At 45.1% G+C, this 20,971-nt stretch overlaps 1 protein-coding gene across 1 annotated transcript; it reads right to left on the reverse strand.

Annotated features, from left to right (window-relative positions):
- Positions 1-12,197: 12,197 nt before the first annotated feature.
- On the reverse strand, positions 12,198-12,668 carry LOC147986119 (uncharacterized). The gene has a single exon (XM_087541884.1). The coding sequence runs from the start codon at positions 12,666-12,668 to the stop codon at positions 12,198-12,200; it is 471 nt and encodes a 156-aa protein (XP_087398010.1).
- Positions 12,669-20,971: the final 8,303 nt, after the last annotated feature.

Genomic DNA, 20,971 nt, shown 5'->3' on the forward strand with positions numbered 1-20,971 from the left:
ACTGCCACCATCCATTAGAACCTTTGTCAGTCGGGTGCCTTCGAGTACTGGGTCGACCACCAACACTTGCCTCCCAGGGGTCGCTATGTGCGCTGGGTGATCGGACTGGTCAAATGTAATGGCAGTATGGGACCACTTCAAATAACTAGGTGTCACCGGAGCGACCATGTTCACTTCTCTGTTGATGACTTTCAATCGGCTTTTACTCTCAACGTCAGCGAAAATCATCAAGGTGGAATTCATGTGGGGGTAACCATCATCATCCTCTTCCTCATCCTCAACCTTGTCTGCTTCCTTCTCCTTTTCCTTGGGCTGTTTCTCTCGGAATTGTTGGATTAGGAGTCGACACTGTCGAGTGGTATGCTTCGGGTAAATGAAATTACCCTCTTCATATTTTTTGGTGTGGATGTGGCATGGCAAATCCAGCACATCATTTCCATCTTGATCTTTTACTTTCTTGGGGTTCCACGGCCCCTTGGGCTTCCCCTTGAACTTTCCTTGAGTCACAGCTAAGGCTTCACCAGGGGCGGCTGGCTCGGCCTTGCGCTTCTGTTTCCAACTGGAGTTACCTCCTCCGGTTTCATGGGCGACTGTTTTGTGCTTGCCACTCCGGAGTCGGTCTTCTTCTTCACCGTTGGCATACTTGGGGGCAATTTCCATCATCCGAGTCAGAGTCATATCTCCTGTCCGACCGAACTTCATATTCAACTCCCGATACTTGACACCTTCTTTAAAGGCACAAATTGCCTGATGATCAGACACATTCTCCACCGTGTGATGCAATGTTATCCATCTCTGGATATAATTCCTCAAAGTCTCATTCGGTTTCTGCACGCAACACTGTAATTCGGTCAGCCCTGCCGGCCGTTTGCAAGTCCCTTCGAATGTTCTAACAAATACTCGGGCAAGATCTTCCCAAGTATAAATACTGCTTGGTGCTAACTGATTCAGCCATGCTCTAGCCGAGCCCTCCAGCATCAGAGGAAGGTGTTTCATGGCCACTTCATCATTGCCGCCACCAATCTAGACAGCCACTCAGTAGTCTTCAAGCCAAGTATCAGGCTTGGACTCACCAATGAACTTACTGACTCCAGTCGCCAACCTGAAGTTGGGGGGAATCACTGCAGCCCTGATGGCTCTGCTGAAGCACTCTGGACCCGAGACATGCACCCTGCTACTGGTTGGTACATCTCTGTCACGACCCTCTCGGTGAGCTCTGTTTCTGTCGACCAAGCCTTGAACGAGAATAGATCTCGCATCAAAGCCCGGCTCTCTGGGGTCGACTGGAACCCCTCGCCCCATACTGTGAGGGCGTATGTCATCATGTTGCCGAGGCACGTATGACCCACTCCTTGGGGGAGGTGTGGGCACTCGACGACGATCATCGCGATCGACTCGGTGATCATACTGCTCACGGTTTCTGTACTGATCTCGTCGGTCTCCACGTCCCTCATGCCTCGGGAGCGATCTTGGGCTGTGAGCCGACTGAACTGTGTCTACAACCACGGACCTGCTATGGATCCTATTCTGCGACTGAGATACTGCTGTATTCTGCTCTCCTACTGCACGGAGCAAAGCTCGGATCTGCACCAGACCTCGACCAGCTTCTGATTGGGAAGGTTGGATCGACTCCGCTATCCGGGCTGCAGCAGAGAGATTCTAGATCAGAGTTCGGTATACCTGAGTCGGAGGTGGAAAGAGTTGACGTCGACTGGATTTAGGAGCACGCTCGTCGAGTGCGCGCTGGAGATTCTCCAGTCGAGTGCGCTCAGCCAAGTTGGCCAGGCGCGCCTCCTCCAAGGCCTGGGCCTCAGGGGTTTCTCCAATGATAGGAGTGTGAAGTGCATCCATGTTCCGGTGGCGAAGTTCTTCTCTCCGCTGCGAGGAGAGGGGTTCGGGGCGGTACTCTTCATGAACGCGCGACGGATCGCCGTTCCCATCGCCTCCGTCTTCACGGGTGAAGCCAGGAGGACTGCGTGGTCCATTGACCATCAAGACTTCTGCCGCGGGGTCGCTGCTATCGCACTCGGATGCGGTCTCTACGGAGCCATTCGACAGATCGAACAAGCCGTAGAGGGTTTCGTCGGGCTCGATTGCCGCAACTTGAGGGGTGGCCGACTGATGAGCCACCGCATGCTTCACCCACCGCTGAAGCCTCGACCGACCGGAATGTTTGCTCCGGCGGGCCGCAAGGAGGGGGGAAGCCATAGGAGTCGATCGATACTGGGTCAACGGCTGCCGCAGGAGGACTCCGCGGACACACGCGCGAAAGTGCGTCGCCCCGCGGACGGGGGGTGCGTCGACGTCGAGTGGAGCCTCCTGAAGCCAAGCGGAGTCGTCGGCGACAAACACGAGCGCGCCGAGACGGATCTCGCGGCCCTCAGCCAAACCTCTGCCTGAAACCATGATGAAGGGGATCAGAAAAATTGTAACTTCTCCAAAAAGTCGCTAAGACACCTGCCCCACGGTGGGCGCCAACTGTCGTGGTTCTACGTCTGACAGTAGAATGGGGGGTAGGTATGTAGAGGCAAGGTCCTAGCTATGGAGGAGTTGTACACACGAGTTTTACGAGTTCAGGCCCTTCTCGGAGGAAGTAACAGCCCTACGTCTCAGAGCCCGGAGGCGGTCGACTGGATATATGCGTGTGAGTTACAGGGGGTGCGAACCCTTGTCCCAGAGGAGGGGGGTGGCTTATATAGAGTGCGCCAGGACCCCAGCTCCCCTCTGTTACACAGGGTTCAATGTTCATAAAGGAGGAGCATTACTGGTAACGTCCGAAGTAAAGTGCTATAAATGATTATTAAAGCTATGACTTAAATCCCGACCGTTGCGGAGTGAGTGGCTTCACATCTTCTGGTGGTCAAGTGGTTGTTCGCATGGTCGAGTGTCTTCAAGACTGTCGAGTGGAACATAGCTTTTGAGTCGAGTGGATGATGATTTCTCTTCGACTGCTTCTGGTTCTTTTAGAGATGTCCTTGGGGAGGGTATCTTGGACAGATCCATGACCCTACCCTAGGTACATAGCTTCATCAGCAGGCTCATAAGGAAACTGGTGCTCATCAAATTTCATGTGCCGGGAGGTGATGACTTGGCGCGTGTCTAGGTCAAGGCAGCGATAGCCTTTGTGCTCGTGAGGTAGGCCGAGGAGAACATAGCGGCGCGACCATGGGGCGATCTTGTTGGGAGTGGTGGCATAGAGATTGGGGTAGCAGAGGCACCCAAATGTGCGGAGATGGTCGTAGGTGGGCGAGACACCGTGAAGCATGTAGTAGGGTGTGGCGTGGTTGATGGCATGGGAGGGACGAAGGTTGAGGAGATGAGTGGCAGTGTTCAGGCTTTCGACCCAAAACTTCGGTGGCATGTGAGCTTGTAGGAGGAGGGTGCGCATGATGTCATTGGTGCTACGTATGGCGCGTTCCGCCTTACCGTTTTTTTGGAGAGGTGTGAGGGCAGGAGAGACAGAGAGCGATGCCATTGTCGGAGAGAAACGAACGAAGGCGAGTGTTGAGGAATTCCCCTCCGTTGTCACATTGCAGACACTGGATGAGCAGGTGAAACTGGGTGATCACATAGGCATAAAAACGTATAAGAACATAAGCAGCCTCAGACTTGTGACGTAAAGGGAAACTCCATGAATAGTGACTAAAATCATCAATTATTATCAAATAGTAGGAATAACCAGAACAACTAGGGACAAGTGATGTCCATAAGTCACTATGAATGAGTTCGAAAGGAAATGTTGTAAAGGAACTAGAAGAAGGGAAAGGTAGGCGCGGCTACCACCCTAACTGGCACGCCTCACAAGTGGCAGAAGGGGGGTTATTACATGAGGGTAGGAAATGTGCTAATTTGGACAAAGAGGCATGACTAGGGTGCCCTAAGCGCCGGTGCCACAAATCTCCGACGTCGACGATAAGCGATGTAGGTGACTCGCCGAAGAATGGGTAGAGGCCGGTGGAACTATTTGACCTCCTGAGAGGGGTCCTGCTCGCCAGATCCTTCACAAGAAAGCCATACGAGTCAAATTCAATGGAAACAGAATTGTCAGTGGTAAATTGTCGAACAAAGAGTAAGTTTTTGATGACAGAAGGTGCGAATAGAACATGGTTGAGAGAGAAAGACCGGGGGGTAGGGTTGTGGAGCCGGTGGCGAGAACGGGCATGTAGGAGCCGTCACCAACCAAGATAGAAGGGTGCTTTGATGAAAAACAAGACGAGCTCAAGTTGCCTGCGTTGTTGGTGATGTGGCTGGATGCGCCAGTATCCAGATACCACTCGCCAGCCCCTGGCGCCTGAAGGGACATGTTGGTCATGGCGGCGTTGAGCATGTGGGCGTTGTCCCACGAGGCTGGCGGCGGAGGGTACTGATACGTCTCCGTCGTATCTATAATTTTTGATTGTTCCATGCCAATATTATTCAACTTTCATATACTTTTTGGCAACTTTTTATATTATTTTTGGGACTAACATATTGATCCAGTGCCTAGTGCCAGTTCCTGTCTGTTGCATGTTTTTGGTTTCGCAGAATATCCATATCAAACGGAGTCCAAACGGGATAAAAACGGATGGAGCTTATTTTTGGAAAATACAGAAAATTCGGAAGGAAAATCAACGCGAACCAGTGCCCGAGGTGGTCACGAGGTAGGGGGCGCCCCCCCCCCTTAGGGCGCGCCCCTACCCTCGTGAGCCCACCGTAAGGCGGTTGACGCTCTTATTTTGCCGCAAAAAGCTAATATTCAGAAAAAAAATCATGGCGAAGGTTTCACGCCAATCGAAGTTACGGATCTCCATATATATACGAAACGGTGAAACAGAGCCAGAATAGAACGCGGAACCAGAGAGAAATAGAGAGATGGATCCAATCTCGGAGGGGCTCTCGCCCCTCCCATGCCATGGAGGCCAAGGACCAGAGGGGAAACCCTTCTCCCATCTTGGGAGGAGGTCAAGGAAGAAGAGGAAGAAGGGGTCCACTCTCCCCCTCTCCTCCGGTGGCGCCGGAACGCCGCCGTGGCCATCATCATCACCGCGATCTTCACGAACACCTCCGCCATATTCACCAACATCTCCATCACCTCCCCCCTCTATCTACAGCGGTCCACTCTCCCACAACCCGATGTACCCTCTACTTGAACATGGTGCTTTATGCTTCATATTATTATCGAATGATGTGTTGCCATCCTATGATGTCTGAGTAGATTTTCGTTGTCCTATCAGTGGTTGATGAATTGCTATGATTGATTTAATTTTCTTGTGGTTATGTTGCTGTCCTTTGGTGCCCATCATATGAGCGCGTGCGTGGATCACACCATAGGGTTAGTTGTATGTTGATAGGACTATGTATTGGAGGGCAAGAGTGACAAAGCTTCAACCTAGCATAGAAATTGATGCATACGGGATTGAAGGGGGACCAATATATCTTAATGCTATGGTTGGGTTTTACCTTAATGAACATTAGTAGTTGCGGATGCTTGCTAATAGTTCCAATCATAAGTGCATAGAATTCCAAGTAAGGGATGACATGCTAGTAGTGGCCTCTCCCACATAATACTTGCTATCGGTCTAGTAAAGTAGTCAATTGCTTAGGGACAATTCCGCAACTCCTACCACCACTTTTCCACACTCGCTATATTTATTTTAGTTGCTTCTTTACCTTAACAGCCCCTAGTTTTATTTTCGTGCTCTTTACTTTCTTGCAAGCCTTTCCGAAAACACCTACAAAGTACTTCTAGTTTCATACTTGTTCTAGGTAAAGCGAACGTCAAGCGTGCGTAGAGTTGTATCGGTGGTTGATAGAACTTGAGGGAATATTTGTTCTACCTTTAGCTCCTCGTTGGGTTCGACACTCTTACTTATCGAAAACTGTTGCGATCCCCTATTCTTGTGGGTTATCAAGACCTTTTTTTGGCGCCGTTGCTGGGGAGCAATAGCGTGGGGTGAATATTCTTGTGTGTGCTTGTTTGCTTTATCACTAAGTAATTTTTATTTGCTGTTCTTAGTTGTTTTCTATCTTTAGTTATGGGTAGGAAACGCAAAATACCAAAAAAATTAGTTGTACCTACTGAACCAATGGTTGAAGAACCACTCAAAATCTATCACACTGCTGAAGCTTATTACTTGGATCATCTTCGATCCATATGTGCTCATGCTGAAACCCCAACTAGCTTAGTTGAGGGCAAATCTTTAGATGAGCATGCTTGTTATGTGCGACACCATATATCTGAAAGAGGGAAACGTTTATTGGATCAAATTCATCGTTTGCAATGCTATGCTTGGAATTTATGTAATATATATGATGTTACTTGTTGTTCTGAAAACCCTAAGAAACACCTTCCCTACCAATGTGAGTTTATTAATAATGGAATCGTATCTTCATATGCTAAGGGTGTTTATAGTTACTATGATGTTCAACAAATTGAAGAATTTGTTGCTTTTAAGGGTGCTTATGAAATTGCTTCTTTGATTGAAAAGTATGATGCTACTCTTTACCAATCTGAAAATTTTGCCATACTTAAATATTGCGTTGATAATTATGCTTCTAATGCTTATGTTAAACCATATATTGAGGAATACTCCGCTGTCCAAGAAGAGACTAATATTTTGCAGGAGTCTATGGAAGAAGAAATTGATGAAACTGTGAGCTTATTGGATGAAAAAGATGAGGAAGAGAGCGAAGAACAAAAGGAGGAAGAGCGGATTAGCTACTCATGCCCACCTTCTAATGAGAGTAACTCTTCAGCTCATACATTGTTTAATTCCCCTTCGTGCTTACCGGAGGATGATTTCTATGATGATTGTTATGATCCCGTTGATTCTTTTCAAATATACCTTTTTGATGATGCTTGCAATGCTTGTGGACAAGATGCCAATATGAATTATGCTTATGAATATGAACTTGCTATAGTTCCTGATGTTAAACATGAAATTGTTGCTATTGCACCCACGCATGATAGTCCTATTATCTTTTTGAATTCTCCCGACTACACTATATCGGAGAAGTCTGCACTTATTAAGGATTATATTGATGGGTTGCCTTTTACCGTTGCACATGATGATTTCGATAAATATAATATGCATGTGCTTGCTGCTCCTACTTGCAATTATTATGAGAGAGGAACTATATCTCCACCTCTCTATGTTTCCAATACGATAAAATTGCAAGAAACTGTTTATACTATGCATTGGCCTTTACTATGTGTGCATGAATTGTTCTTTTATGACATGCCGATGCATAGGAAGAGAGTTAGACTTCGTCATTACATGATATATGTTTCCTTGTGCTCACTACTAAATTACAAATCATTGTTAATTAAAATTGGCTTTGATATACCTTGAGATCCGGGTGGATCCACTACTTGAGCACTATATGCCTAGCTTAATGGCTTAAAGAAAGCGCTGCCAAGGAGACAACCCGGAAGTTTTAGAGAGTCGTTTATTTCTGTTGAGTGCTTTCATATAGTTTAAAAACAACAAAAATAAAGAGGGGAACCCAAAACTTTTCAAAAAGGAAAGCGAAAGTGAGAAAGACAAGCATTGTTGAAGTGGGAGAGCTCCTTGAACTTTGTTCATGCTCACGGCAACTTTGTGAATCTTGATTACAAAAACTTTTCAAAAAAAATAATTATCCCCTTGTACAATTACATTGTATTATAAAAATAATGTGCCAAGGTTTGCCTTTAGGATGTTTACATTTGCTTGATGGTTTGTACGGTGCAGGACAGAAACTTTGGCTGTAGTCCGCGATTTTACATTTTTAGCTGGAACGTCAAATGGTTCTGATTCTTTTTGAACTGTCTTCCCATACAAATTTTTTATTTTTACTAATTTTGGTAGAATTTTTCAAGTATCAGAAGTATGGTGAATGTTCAAATTATTACAGACTGTTCTGTTTTAGACAGATTCTGTTTTTGATGCATAGTTTGCTTGTTTTGATGAAACTATCGATTCATATTAGTGGATTAAGCCACGGAAAAGTTATATTACAGTAGACACAATGCAAAAAAAATATGAATTGGTTTGAAACAGTACTTAGAGTAGTGATTTGCTTCATTATACTAACGGATCTTACCGAGTTTTCTGTTGAAGTTTTGTGTGGATGAAGTGTTCGATGATCGAGAAGGTCTCGATGTGAGAAGAAGGAAGAGAGGCAAGAGCTCAAGCTTGGGGATTCCCGAGGCACCCCAAGTAAATATTCAAGGAGACTCAAGCGACTAAGCTTGGGGATGCTGGGGAGGCATCCCCTCTTTCTTCAACAAGTATCGGTATGTTTTCGGATTCGTTTCGTTCATGCGATATGTGCAATCTTGGAGCGTCTTTGCTTTAGTTTTCATGTTTCTTTTTTGCACCATGATGGTATGAGATAGTCCTTGGTTGATTTATAGAATGCTCTTTACACTTCACTTATATATTTTGAGTATGGCTTTATAGAATGCTTCATGTGCTTCACTTATATCATTTGAAGTTTGGATTGCCTGTTTCTCTTTACATAGACAACCGCCATTTGTAGAATGCTCTTTTGCTTCACTTATATTTGTTAGAGCGTGGGCATATCTTTTGTAGAAAGAATTAAACTCTCTTGCTTCACTTATATCTATTTAGAGAGATGACAGGAACTGGTCATTCACATGGTTAGTCATAAAATCCTACATAAAACTTGTAGATCACTGAATATGATATGTTTGATTCCTTGCAATAGTTTTGCGATATAAAGATGGTGATATTAGAGTCATGCTAGTGGGTAGTTGTGGATTGTAGAAATACTTGTGTTGAGGTTTGTGATTCCCGTAGCATGCACGTATGGTGAACCGTTATGTGATGAAGTCGGAGCATGATTTATTTATTGATTGTCTTCCTTATGAGTGGCAGTCGGCGACGAGCGATGGTCTTTTCCTACCAATCTATCCCCCTAGGAGCATGTGCGTAGTACTTTGTTTCGATGACTAATAGAATTTTGCAATAAGTATGTGAGTTCTTTATGACTAATGTTGAGTCCATGGATTATACACACTCTCACCCTTCCACCATTGCTAGCATCTCTAGTACCGCGCAACTTTCGCCGATACCATAAACCCACCATATACCTTCCTCAAAACAGCCACCATACCTACCTATCATGGCATTTTCATAGCCATTCCGAGATATATTGCCATGCAACTTCCATCATCATCATATACATGACTTGAGCATTCATTGTCATATTGCTTTGCATGATCGTAAGATAGCTAGCATGATGTTTTCATGGCTTGTCCGTTTTTTGATGTCATTGCTACGCTAGATCATTGCACATCCCGGTACACCGCCGGAGGCATTCATATAGAGTCATATTTTGTTCTAGATATCGAGTTGTAATATTGAGTTGTAAGTAAATAAAAGTGTGATGATCATCATTATTAGAGCATTGCCCCAGTGAGGAAAGGATGATGGAGACTATGATTCCCCCATATAGTCGGGATGAGAATCCCGACTTTACAAAAAAACAAAAGAGGCCAAAGAAGCCCAAATAAAAAAGAGGCCAAAGAAGCCCACCAAAAAATAATAAAATAATAATAATAAAAAGATAAAATAAAAAAATGAGAGAAAAAAAGAGAAGGGGCAATGTTACTATCCTTTTACCACACTTGTGCTTCAGAGTAGCACCATGTTCTTCATAGGGAGAGTATCCTATGCTTTCACTTTCATATACTAGTGGGAATTTTCATTATAGAACTTGGCTTGTATATTCCGATGATGGGCTTCCTCAAACTCCCGAGGTCTTCATGAGCAAGCAAGTTGGATGCACACCGACTTAGTTTTCAGTTTGAGCTTTCATACACTTATAGCTCTAGTGCATCCATTGCATGGCAATCCCTACTCACTCACATTGATATCTATTGATGGGCATCTCCATAGCCCGTTGATACGCCTAGTTGATGTGAGACTATCTTCTCCTTTTTGTCTCCTCCACCATAATATTCTATTCCACCTATAGTGCTATGTCCATGGCTCACGCTCATGTATTGCGTGAAAGTTGAAAAGGTTTGAGAACGTCAAAAGTATGAAACAATTGCTTGGCTTGTCATCGGGGTTGTGCATGATTTGAATATTTTGTGTGGTGAAGATGGAGCATAGCCAGACAATATGATTTTGTAGGGATAACTTTCTTTGGCCATGTTATTTTGAAAATACATGATTGCTTTATTAGTATGCTTGAAGTATTATTGTCTTAATGTCAAAGGATAGAGTATTGCTTTGAATCACTCGTGTCTTAATATTCATGCCATGATTAGACATATGATCAAGATTATGCTAGGTAGCATTCCACATCAAAAATTATCTTTTTTTTATCATTTACCTACTCATGGACGAGCAGGAATTAAGCTTGGGGATGCTGATACGTCTCCGTCGTATCTATAATTTTTGATTGTTCCATGCCAATATTATTCAACTTTCATATACTTTTTGGCAACTTTTTATATTATTTTTGGGACTAACATATTGATCCAGTGCCCAGTGCCAGTTCCTGCCTGTTGCATGTTTTTGGTTTCGCAGAATATCCATATCATACAGAGTCCAAATGGGATAAAAACGGACAGAGCTTATTTTTGGAAAATATGGAAAATTCGGAAGGAAAATCAACGCGAACCAGTGCCCGAGGTGGTCACGAGGTAGGGGGCCCCCCTTAGGGCGTGCCCCTACCCTCGTGAGCCCACCGTAAGGCGGTTGACGCTCTTCTTTTGCCGCAAGAAAGCTAATATTCAGAAAAAAAAATCACGGCGAAGGTTTCAGGCCAATCGGAGTTACGGATCTCCATATATATACGAAACGGTGAAACAGAGCCAGAATAGAACGCAGAACCAGAGAGAAACAGAGAGATAGATCCAATCTCGGAGGGGCTCTCGCCACTCCCATGCCATGGAGGCCAAGGACCAGAGGGGAAACCCTTCTCCCATCTAGGGAGGAGGTCAAGGAAGAAGGGGGCCCATCTCCCCCTCTCCTCCGGTGGCGCCGAAACGCCGCCGTGGCCATCATCATCATCATCACCGCGATCTTCACCAACACCTCCGCCATCTTCACCAACATCTCCATCACCTCCCGCCCCCTATATCTACAGCGGTCCACTCTCCCGCAACCCGCTGTACCCTCTACTTGAACATGGTGCTTTATGCTTCATATTATTATCCAATGATGTGTTGCCATCCTATGATGTCTGAGTAGATTTTCGTTGTCCTATCAGTGGTTGATGAATTGCTATGATTGATTTCATTTGCTTGTGGTTATGTTGCTGTCCTTTGGTTCCCATCATATGAGAGCGCGTGTGGATCACACCATAGGGTTAGTTGTATGTTGATAGGACTATGTATTGGAGGGCAAGAGTGACAGAAGCTTCAACCTAGCATAGAAATTGATGCATACGGGATTGAAGGGGGACCAATATATCTTAATGCTATGGTTGGGTTTTACCTTAATGAACATTAGTAGTTGCGGATGCTTGCTAATAGTTCCAATCATAAGTGCATAGAATTCCAAGTAAGGGATGACATGCTAGTAGTGGCCTCTCCCACATAATACTTGCTATCGGTCTAGTAAAGTAGTCAATTGCTTAGGGACAATTCCGCAACTCCTACCACCACTTTTCCACACTCGCTATATTTACTTTAGTTGCTTCTTTACCTTAACAGCCCCTAGTTTTATTTTCGTGCTCTTTACTTTCTTGCAAGCCTTTCCGAAAACACCTACAAAGTACTTCTAGTTTCATACTTGTTCTAGGTAAAGAGAACGTCAAGCATGCGTAGAGTTGTATCGGTGGTCGATAGAACTTGAGGGAATATTTGTTCTACCTTTAGCTCCTTGTTGGGTTCGACACTCTTACTTATCGAAAACCATTGCGATCCCCTATACTTGTGGGTTATCAGGTACTGTGGTGGTGGTGGGGCGTCGTAGGTGGGCGGACTGCCGTACGTCGGGGGAGTGGCGCGCACATCGTAGAGCATGGGGTAGGCGTGATGGGGCATGCCGGGGCGCGGACCGAGCACGCCAGCCGCATTCGGCGGCACCCATGGGGCACAACCGGCGGGCTGGAAGGGTGCACCCCACGGGGCAAAATACCCCATCCAGGGCTGCTGGTGGTGCGGTGTCGGTGAAGGAGCGCCACGCCCGTCGTTGACCCGGCCGTGGCCACCACAGCCACGACCACGCCCTCGGCCGCCACGATTAGCAAGGCGGTCAGGCTGCCGTTGGATGGTGCCTCCAGTTGGCGTGGGCAAGCGGTCGCCGGAGGTGCCGGAGCCGGACAAGCCGGCACCGTTGGTGGCGATGAGAGTGGTGGCCCCCGCTATCCAGGCGTGAGCGTCCAGACTGATCTCCTCCAGCATCAGCCTGGAGCTTGGCCTGGACAAAGGTGGGGAAGGGCACCTGCATCGGCAGAGGCGACGCCATAACCCCAAACTGTGGCGAGAGCCCGCGGATGAGCTGAAGGGTGAGGGTTTTGTCAGTGATGTGCTCGTCGAGGGCGTCCGCCAGCGCCTTGAGGCGCCGATAGTACTCTGCGATCGTCATGTCGCCCTGAACAGTGGAGAGGAACTTGGCACCGACGTGGACGGCACGACCCGCAAGGTTGTCGCGGAAGAAGGCATCGAGAAGGAACCAGGCATGGTAGGCGGTGGCATTTGGGCAGCACAACATCATAAAGCTCATCTGTGATCGTACCGTAGATCAGGAGGAGGATCTGAAGATCATCATGGCGCCACTGTGCAGTCTGCTGGAGAGGGTCAAGGTTGACGAGGACGTGGCTTTCCATGCCGGACTTGCGCAGGATGAGGGACATGATGCACCGTTGTAGGATCGAAAGTATGTCTAGAGGGGGGAGATTAGACTACTTGACCAGATAAAACTTATCATTTTCCCAATTTTAGTTCTTGGCAGATTTTAGCAACTTTGGACAAGTCAAGCAATCTTAACACAATTCAAATAAGCATGCAAAGAGTATATGAGCAGCGGAAAGTAAAGCATGCAACTTGCAAGAATGTAAATGGAAGGGTTTGGAGAATTCAAACGCAATAGGAGACACGGATGTTTTTGTCGTGGTTCCGATAGGTGGTGCTATCGTACATCCACATTGATGGAGACTTCAACCCACGAAGGGTAATGGCTGCGCGAGTCCACGGAGGGCTCCACCCACGTAGGGTCCACGAAGAAGCAACCTTGTCTATCCCACCATGGCCATCGCCCACGAAGGACTTGCCTCACTAGCAGTAGATCTTCACGAAGTAGGCAATCTCCTTGCCCTTACAAACTCCTTGGTTCAACTCCACAATCTTGTCAGAGGCTCCCAAGTGAAGCCTAGCCAATCTAGGAGACACCACTCTCCAAGAAGTAACAAATGGTGTGTTGATGATGAACTCCTTGCTCTTTGTGCTTCAAATGATAGTCTCCCCAACACTCAACTCTCTCTCACAGGATATGGATTTGGTGGAAAGAAGATTTGAGTGGAAAGCAACTTGGGGAAGGCTAGAGATCAAGATTCATATGGTAGGAATGGAATATCTTGGCCTCAACACAAGTGTAGGTGGTTCTCTCTCAGAAAAAGTAAGTTGGAAGTGTAGGTTCGTTCTGATGGCTCTCTCCACGAATGAAGACGAGGTGGAGGGGTATATATAGCCTCCACACCAAATCTAACTATTACACACAACTTGCCAATCTCGGTGGGACTGAATTGATAAACTCGGTCGGACCGATTCAGCAAATCTAGTGACCGTTAGGATTTTCGGTGGGACCGACATGCAACTCGGTAGGACCGATATGGTTAGGGTTAGGGCATAACGTAATCTCGGTGAGACCGATTACACAAACTCGGCGAGACCGATTTTGGTAATAAGCTAACCAGAGAGTTGGTCAGGTAAACTCGGTGGGACCGATGCGCTCATTTCAGTGAGACCGAAATGTTACGAAAGGGAAACAGAGAGTTTACATTGCAATCTCGCTGGGACCGATCGCTCATCTCGGTGAGACTGAAACGTTACGAAGGGAAACAGAGAGATTACAATCTCATCTTGGTGAGACCGAGATCCCTATCGGTGAGACCGATTTGCCTAGGGTTTGTGGCAGTGGCTATGACATCTGAACTCGGTGGCGCCGGATAGAAAGAATCGGTGGGGCCGAGTTTGACTTTTGGTTTAGGTCATATGTGGATGTGAGAAAGTAGTTGAGGGCTTTGGAGCATATCACTAAGCATTTTGAGCAAGAGCCTCATTAAGCAACACATCATCCCTCCTTGATAGTATTGGCTTTTCCTATAGACTCAATGTGATCTTGGATCACTAAAATAGAAAATGTAGAGTCTTGAGCTTTGAGCTTGAGCCAATCCTTTTGTCCTTAGAATTTTGAGGGGTCCACTTTTCTCTTCCATGCCATGCCAACCATTGAGCTTTCCTGAAATATTAATCTTCAAATAGCATTAGCTCAATGAGCTATATGTTGTTAGGAATTACCAAAACCACCTAGGGATAGTTGCACTTTCAATCTCCCCCTTTTTGGTAATTGATGACAACATATAGATCAAAGCTTCGACAAATGATAATAAGAGTGAAAAACATTGTCGCTTTGAGAAGTATGTGAAAAGCAAGAGCTCCCCCTAAATTTGTGCATAGTTTAAGATTTGCTTTGGACAGCAAATGCGCAATGAGTTAGGATGATGGGTTACTCTTCCATGTCACATACATCTTGGTGGAGCGCTCAAAAATGATAATAATTAAATACATGCACTCATCACCAAGCAAAGTGAATGATCATATGGGGATATAAAAGGATAATGTCATCCAACAAGCATTAAGGTAGCATATGATCAAACACATGATCATCCAAGTATCACACAAAAGCATAAAGTATCTCAAACAAGCAAATAACAAAGTTCAACCACCAAAAACAAGAAGAGAGAACAAAGAGCAACACTCTCTCTCGAAGCCTATGATCCATACATTTTCTCCCCCTTTGGAAACAAGTTACCAAAAAGTTCATAAAAATGCATAGTGCTAGATCGACTCTCAAGCTTGGTCTTCAGGTGGTGGTGTAGATAAAACTCCAAGGATGAAGGCATCAGTTGATGTAGATGGAGCTGGTGGAGTGGGTGCTGGAGCTGGTGGCACTAAAGCTGTAGCTGGTGCAGATGAAGTTGCTCTGGTGTCTATATCTGGCACTGCAGCAGATCTCTGTCCTCTGGGCACTCTAGCAAAAGCATCAGTGGTAGACTTGCCCTTATTCTCCTGCACTTCATCCTGAAGTTGCTCAACAACTGACTGTATCTCAGTGACCTTCACATCTAAATCATAGAACTTCTGCTCCATGATCCTCTCCAAGCTCTCCTGGTTTTGAGTCAGGGTGGCCAATCCCTTCTCAATCCTCAGAGTGGAGGCAATCAAGTAGCCAAGCTGACCTTGCTTGCTCTTCAGAAGATACTGAGATGCCTCATCAATGGTTGGCATCTTTGCAGCCTTTTCAGTCCTTGCCTTCTCCCTCTTTGCTTGTGCTTGCACAGAAGATGGTTCATTCTCATCCATCACCACAGTGTTGTCCTCAAAGTCTGGGTAGATGGGCATATGTTCCTTGTCCAAGAGATATGTGGTAGTGCCCATCTTGGAGTTGATTAGATCCTGGATCTGTGGGGCATACCCACAACTTCTCTTCTGATCTGCAGTTGTCCTCTTTATCGTTTCCACAATTAGGCTCATGACTTTGAACTTTTGAGGCACATCAAATATGTGAAGCAGGTTAATTGCGTGGCCTCTGATCATCTTGTGATCACCTGACTTTGGCAATAGAGTGTGCCTGAGGATCCAGTTTATTGTTGGCAAACCTGACAGAAGGTAATGTATTGATCCAAATTTGTGTGTCTCAAGAGCAGCATCTGGGATCTCTTTGTACATATGTGCCATGGTGTTGTGATCCTTCTTCTTCTTGGCATAGACATCCAAGTCATCTTCATTCTCCTCAGGAGCATTGATCAATTTTGCCCAATCTTCAACCGTTGACTGGTACCTAGTACCTTCAGATATCCAGACAATCCTTCCATCTGGGTAGAAATGAGTTGTGGAGTAGAACTGCATAATAAGCTCATCATTCCACTTTGTGAGCTTCTGCGCCACAAACTCATCAACTCCACATGCCTTGAAGCTGTCATATACACTAGGGAAGTGATCCTCATTTTCCTTAATGAATTTCCAATCAACCCATCTCATGTCACACACTATGGGCTTCTTGTCAAGTAAAATAGTCTCATAGAAGTCCTGTTGTTCCTTTGTATGGAACATGTAGTCCACAACAGTCCTTCTCCTAGTGGCATATGGATCAGAGTCTCTCCATAGCCTCAATCTTGAATCCTTCCTGATTTTCATATTCTCTACAACTGGGTGTGCATCATTGTGATCTGGAATTTTGGGCTTCAACTTCCTCAAAACAACAGAATCATCTTCCTCTTCTTCTTCAATAGCTTGAGGCACTGGGGCCTTGTTCTTCTCCTCAGCAGGGATGTTCCTGGTGCTCCTCTTGGGTTTTGGCTTTGGAGCTAGAGCAGCAGTCTTAGGAGTAGTTTGGGGCTTAGATGGAGCAGCCCCTGCCTTAATTGCATCTCCCATAAGCTTTTGAGATTTGGGTGCTAGTGCTACATCCTCTTCCTCTTCTTCAAAATCTCTCATAATTGATGATCTGCCAAGCACTCTGGCAGTGGTCTTCTTGACCCTTTCCTTCCTTTTCTTCTCTTTCACAACCTGTTCTTTGGGTGCAGATCCCAAAGTTTCTTGAGTGGATGATCTGGCCTTTGACATAGGAACTCTCTTGGCAGGAACCTTTGTCTTCACTCCTGGCTTAGTGGCAGCAATTGTGCCATATTCCTTTTTCAGGACTTTCCTCTTTGAGGTGGCCTCTTCCTTAATAGCCATGTAGTCCTCATCCTCAGAATCTGAGGTTCTCTTCTTTCTGGTCCTGGTGGCTGCCTTAGGCAAGTTTCTAGGTGTACTCCTGCTTCCCTCATCAAAGCTACTAGAGAGACTAGTGCCCTCACTCATTTTAACTTGCTCCTCAGACTTGTTCTGACTGTCACTCTGATCTGACATGATGCAAACACTGACAGCAGACCCTGTGAATAGATATAGATGAGGTAGAGTAGATGAGCATCACAAAGTACAGAGGTTTTTGTAAAAGAATGAGTTAAAAACTTAGTTTTAGTTTTCCACAGAAAGCATTTTGGATCTACCGATTTGAAAACTCGGTGATACCGAAGCAGCTTTTGGAACCTAAACTAGTGAACTCGGTCCGACCGAGTCACAGTTCGGTGGCACCGAGACTGCTAGGGTTTCACAAAGAATTGAACTCAGTCACACTGATTTGCAATTCTCGGTCATACCGAGAATCACATGTGCAATGGCCTTAGCCAAATCGGTGGAACCGATTTCAACAACTCGGTTGGTCCGAGATGATTTCGGCGGAAACCTAACCCTAAATTTTCAATCCACAACTAAACTACGGAGTGATTTCGCTGGATAGAGTGATCTCAATCGTGGCAGATACATGGAAAAACAATGTGCTAGGAATCGGAGTGAGATTAGCACAGGGATCAAGTCCATACCCTAAGTGCGATGGACCTGCTATGGCGGCAACGGCGGAGACGATTTCCGTTGACGGCGGCGGAGACCAGCAGCGGGAGGCAGCTGGCGATGAGGAGGATGATCCGGAGACCCAGGGAGGCAGAGCAGGCTAAGCGCGGGCGAAGGGGTTCGGAAAATTTTCCAAATTTTGGCCCGGGGATATATATAGCCTGACCCTGTCGGTGTGACCGAGTGGAACAACTCGGTGGCACCGAGATGCATAACTGCAAGCAGTTACTGCAACTCGGTGTGACCAAAAAGTTCAAATCGTTGCACCGAGATTGAAAACCTAGATCGACTTAGTGATCTCGATATGACCGAAATGGATGAATCAGTCAGACCGAAACGCACAAAGAAGTTTTGAAAGTTTAAGTCTATGACGAATCGGGGAGTCCGAGTGCTCCTCACACAGAGTGGTTCAAATCTGACTTGATCAAACTTTGTGTTGTAGCATGAATAGAGTTTGAGACAAGAAAAGCATAGATAGCTAAAGAAAGTTCTTAGGCATTCTTGTCCATCCACTTGGCAAAAGAAAAAGGAACCAAACAATCAAAACAACAAGTGGATGTCCTCGAATGAGTAAATTATGCAACCAACATGCTCACACAATAGAATGGAAAATGAAATATGTGGCAAAGCATGCACAACCAATTCTAGCATCTATCAAGCAATTGGCGATGACTAGGTCATCTATATATGAGTATATTGACTTAGGAGTCAAATGAGAACATTTGATCATAGGTCATACTCATCGTTTAAGCACAAGTGGGGTTACCACTTTTACATAAAGTGTTGTTGTGTTCACACCATTAGAGTTGCTTTAGCTCAATTCTTAGAGTAAAGCTCCCCCTAGATGTGAGATCCCCCCTAAGAGGGATGAACTAACCTTGGGTTTTGTCGATGATGACTTCATGTAGGTGTTGAAGATGTGGATGCTCAATGTTGATGTAGATCATTTGGAGCAATCCTTTGGAGTGAGTTGCACTTTCAGTACCTACACGGGTTAGTCCCACAAGGAACAGACAAGGATATCCATAGACATAGAGTGATGCACACACAAGATGATGTCTATGAAAGCATTAGGTTACCTTGTCCCTTGTCTTACCAACAAGAGGGTTTGTGACTCCTTGAACTAGTGCAAGATGTGGAAGTTGATTGCACTTGTTCTTGCCAAAATGATAAGAGTGAAGTATGTTGGCGGAGTCACCCTCAGGAACTCTTCAGTTCTTCTTCTTCTGGATCCACATCATCTTGATGGGAATCCTTGGAGTTGTAGTCGTACTTGATGAAGTAGAACTTTATGTAGTCATGGGAACCCACTTGACCAAGGACTTGGGTACTTCTTCAAATGCATCAATTTCCTCTTGAAGCTTATCCTTGCCTTTTTGCTTGTGGTCTTGTGGTGGAAGATCATCTTGAGCTTGTGTCCCTTTGAAGGAAGTAGGATCATACTTCTTTTGTTGAGGAACAAACTTTGTCTTGGGGTATTGATCTGCTTCCCACTCAACTCCATTGGCATTGAACTTTCGTTCAAATCCAACACCTTGGTTCTTCCGGTGCCTTCCTTGCTTGCGTACAATTTCCTCGAATTGCTTACTCCCGGCAAGGCTCTTGTAAACACCTTTCTCTATAATTCCCTTCAATAAGCTATTTTCTTTCTCAAGTGTAACTTGGCTAAGAGAATCATTAGTGGAATCAAGAGAACTACTAGAAGCAACAACATTGGATTTAGCATGATTATTGTTACTACTAGAGGAAGAATCTTTCTTGTTGTTACTAGACTTGACTTGAGGCATGTAAGTGGATAAGAGTAAACGCTTGGTAATGTAAGAAGAACTTTTCTTGCGAAGATCATCATTGATTGCCTTTAAGAACTCATGCTCTTGCTCAAGGTTGAGCTTTTCAAAACGTAATTTCTCATGAGTCCTTAAAAGTTCTCGATGATCTCCTAAGATAGTTTCATGAGCTAACTTAAGAGTGTTTAGTTGTTTAGTTAGAATCTCAATCTTCTCCTTATCATTGTCATTCGTTTTATCTTGATTAGCATGATTAATTGACGTTTCATCATAGTATTCATCACTAGAGTTGTCAACAAGTAAATCATCATAACCTAACAAGTCATCTTCATCACTATTGAAATCAACATACTCGGGGTGTGATACCTTTGGGCCTTTAGCCATGAAGCATCTTCCAAGTCCTTCATTTGGTGAATCAAATATGTCGTAGGAGTTGGTTGACACAAGTGCTAGACCGGCAACACCTTCATCTTGAGTATATTCGGAGTCGGAGTGATAGCTTTTCTCAGAGTGATTGTCGGAGTCGGAGTCGGAGCCGGATACCCATTCACCAACATGAGCTTGATGTCTTCGTTTTGTGTAGCTCCTTGATGACTTGTCCTTCCTTTCCGAATCATTGCTTCTCTGGGATGTTCTTCGTTCATAACGATCATCTCTACTCCTTCTCTCTCTTGATGGTGATTCTTCTCTTCTACTTCTTCTTTCAGGAGAATCTTCTCTTGTAGGGTGTCGTACACTCATTAAAATAGTGTCTGGGTCTTCCACAGTTGTAGCAATTTCGCTCTCGACTAGAAGATCTTTTGTCATTGTAGGACCTTGACTTGGAACTTATCTCTTTGTTTCTACTCTTGTAGAACTTGTTGAAGTTCTTCACCATTAGGCTCAATTCTTCATTGAAGATTTGTTTCTCACTTGATGATGTGGGAGCTTCACATGAGGCTTTGTAAGCACCACTTGACTTTTCATGGAGCTTCTCCTTATCCTTGAGTGACATCTCATGAGCAACAATTCTTCCAATGACTTCCGTTGGCTTGAGATCTTTGTAATTGGGCATCATTTGGATCAATGTGCATACGGTATCATATTTTCCATCCAAAGCTCTTAGGATCTTCTTGATGATGAATTTGTCGGTCATCTCTTCACTTCCTAAGCCGGCGATCTCATTTGTGGTAAGAGCAAGCCTAGAGTACATTTCAGCGACACCTTCACCATCCTTCATTTTGAACTTGTCAAGCTGACTTTGAAGCACATCCAACTTGGATTCCTTGACGGAGTCGGTACCTTCGTGCATATCAATCAAAGTATCCCAAATTTCCTTTGCATTCTCAAGACGGCTGATTTGTTGAATTCTTCGGGCACAATGTAACATCCCTTCTTTCCTGTTATGCATTAGGGTTGGTTGAACTTGTGCATCATGTTTAAATTTCTTTTAAACTTGAAATGGGGGCTAATCAACCCCAACACCCCCCCCCCCTGAAAATGCTAAATTCCAACAATTGGAATTTCAATGAACCCAAAATGCCCTTCATAAAAGCCCACCATTTTTGGTTCTGGTTTAAACCTCTAC

Source organism: Triticum urartu, chromosome 2A (genome assembly GCF_056163025.1).
Source record: "Triticum urartu cultivar PI428250 chromosome 2A, HENAU_Tu73, whole genome shotgun sequence".
NCBI lineage: Eukaryota > Viridiplantae > Streptophyta > Magnoliopsida > Poales > Poaceae > Triticum > Triticum urartu.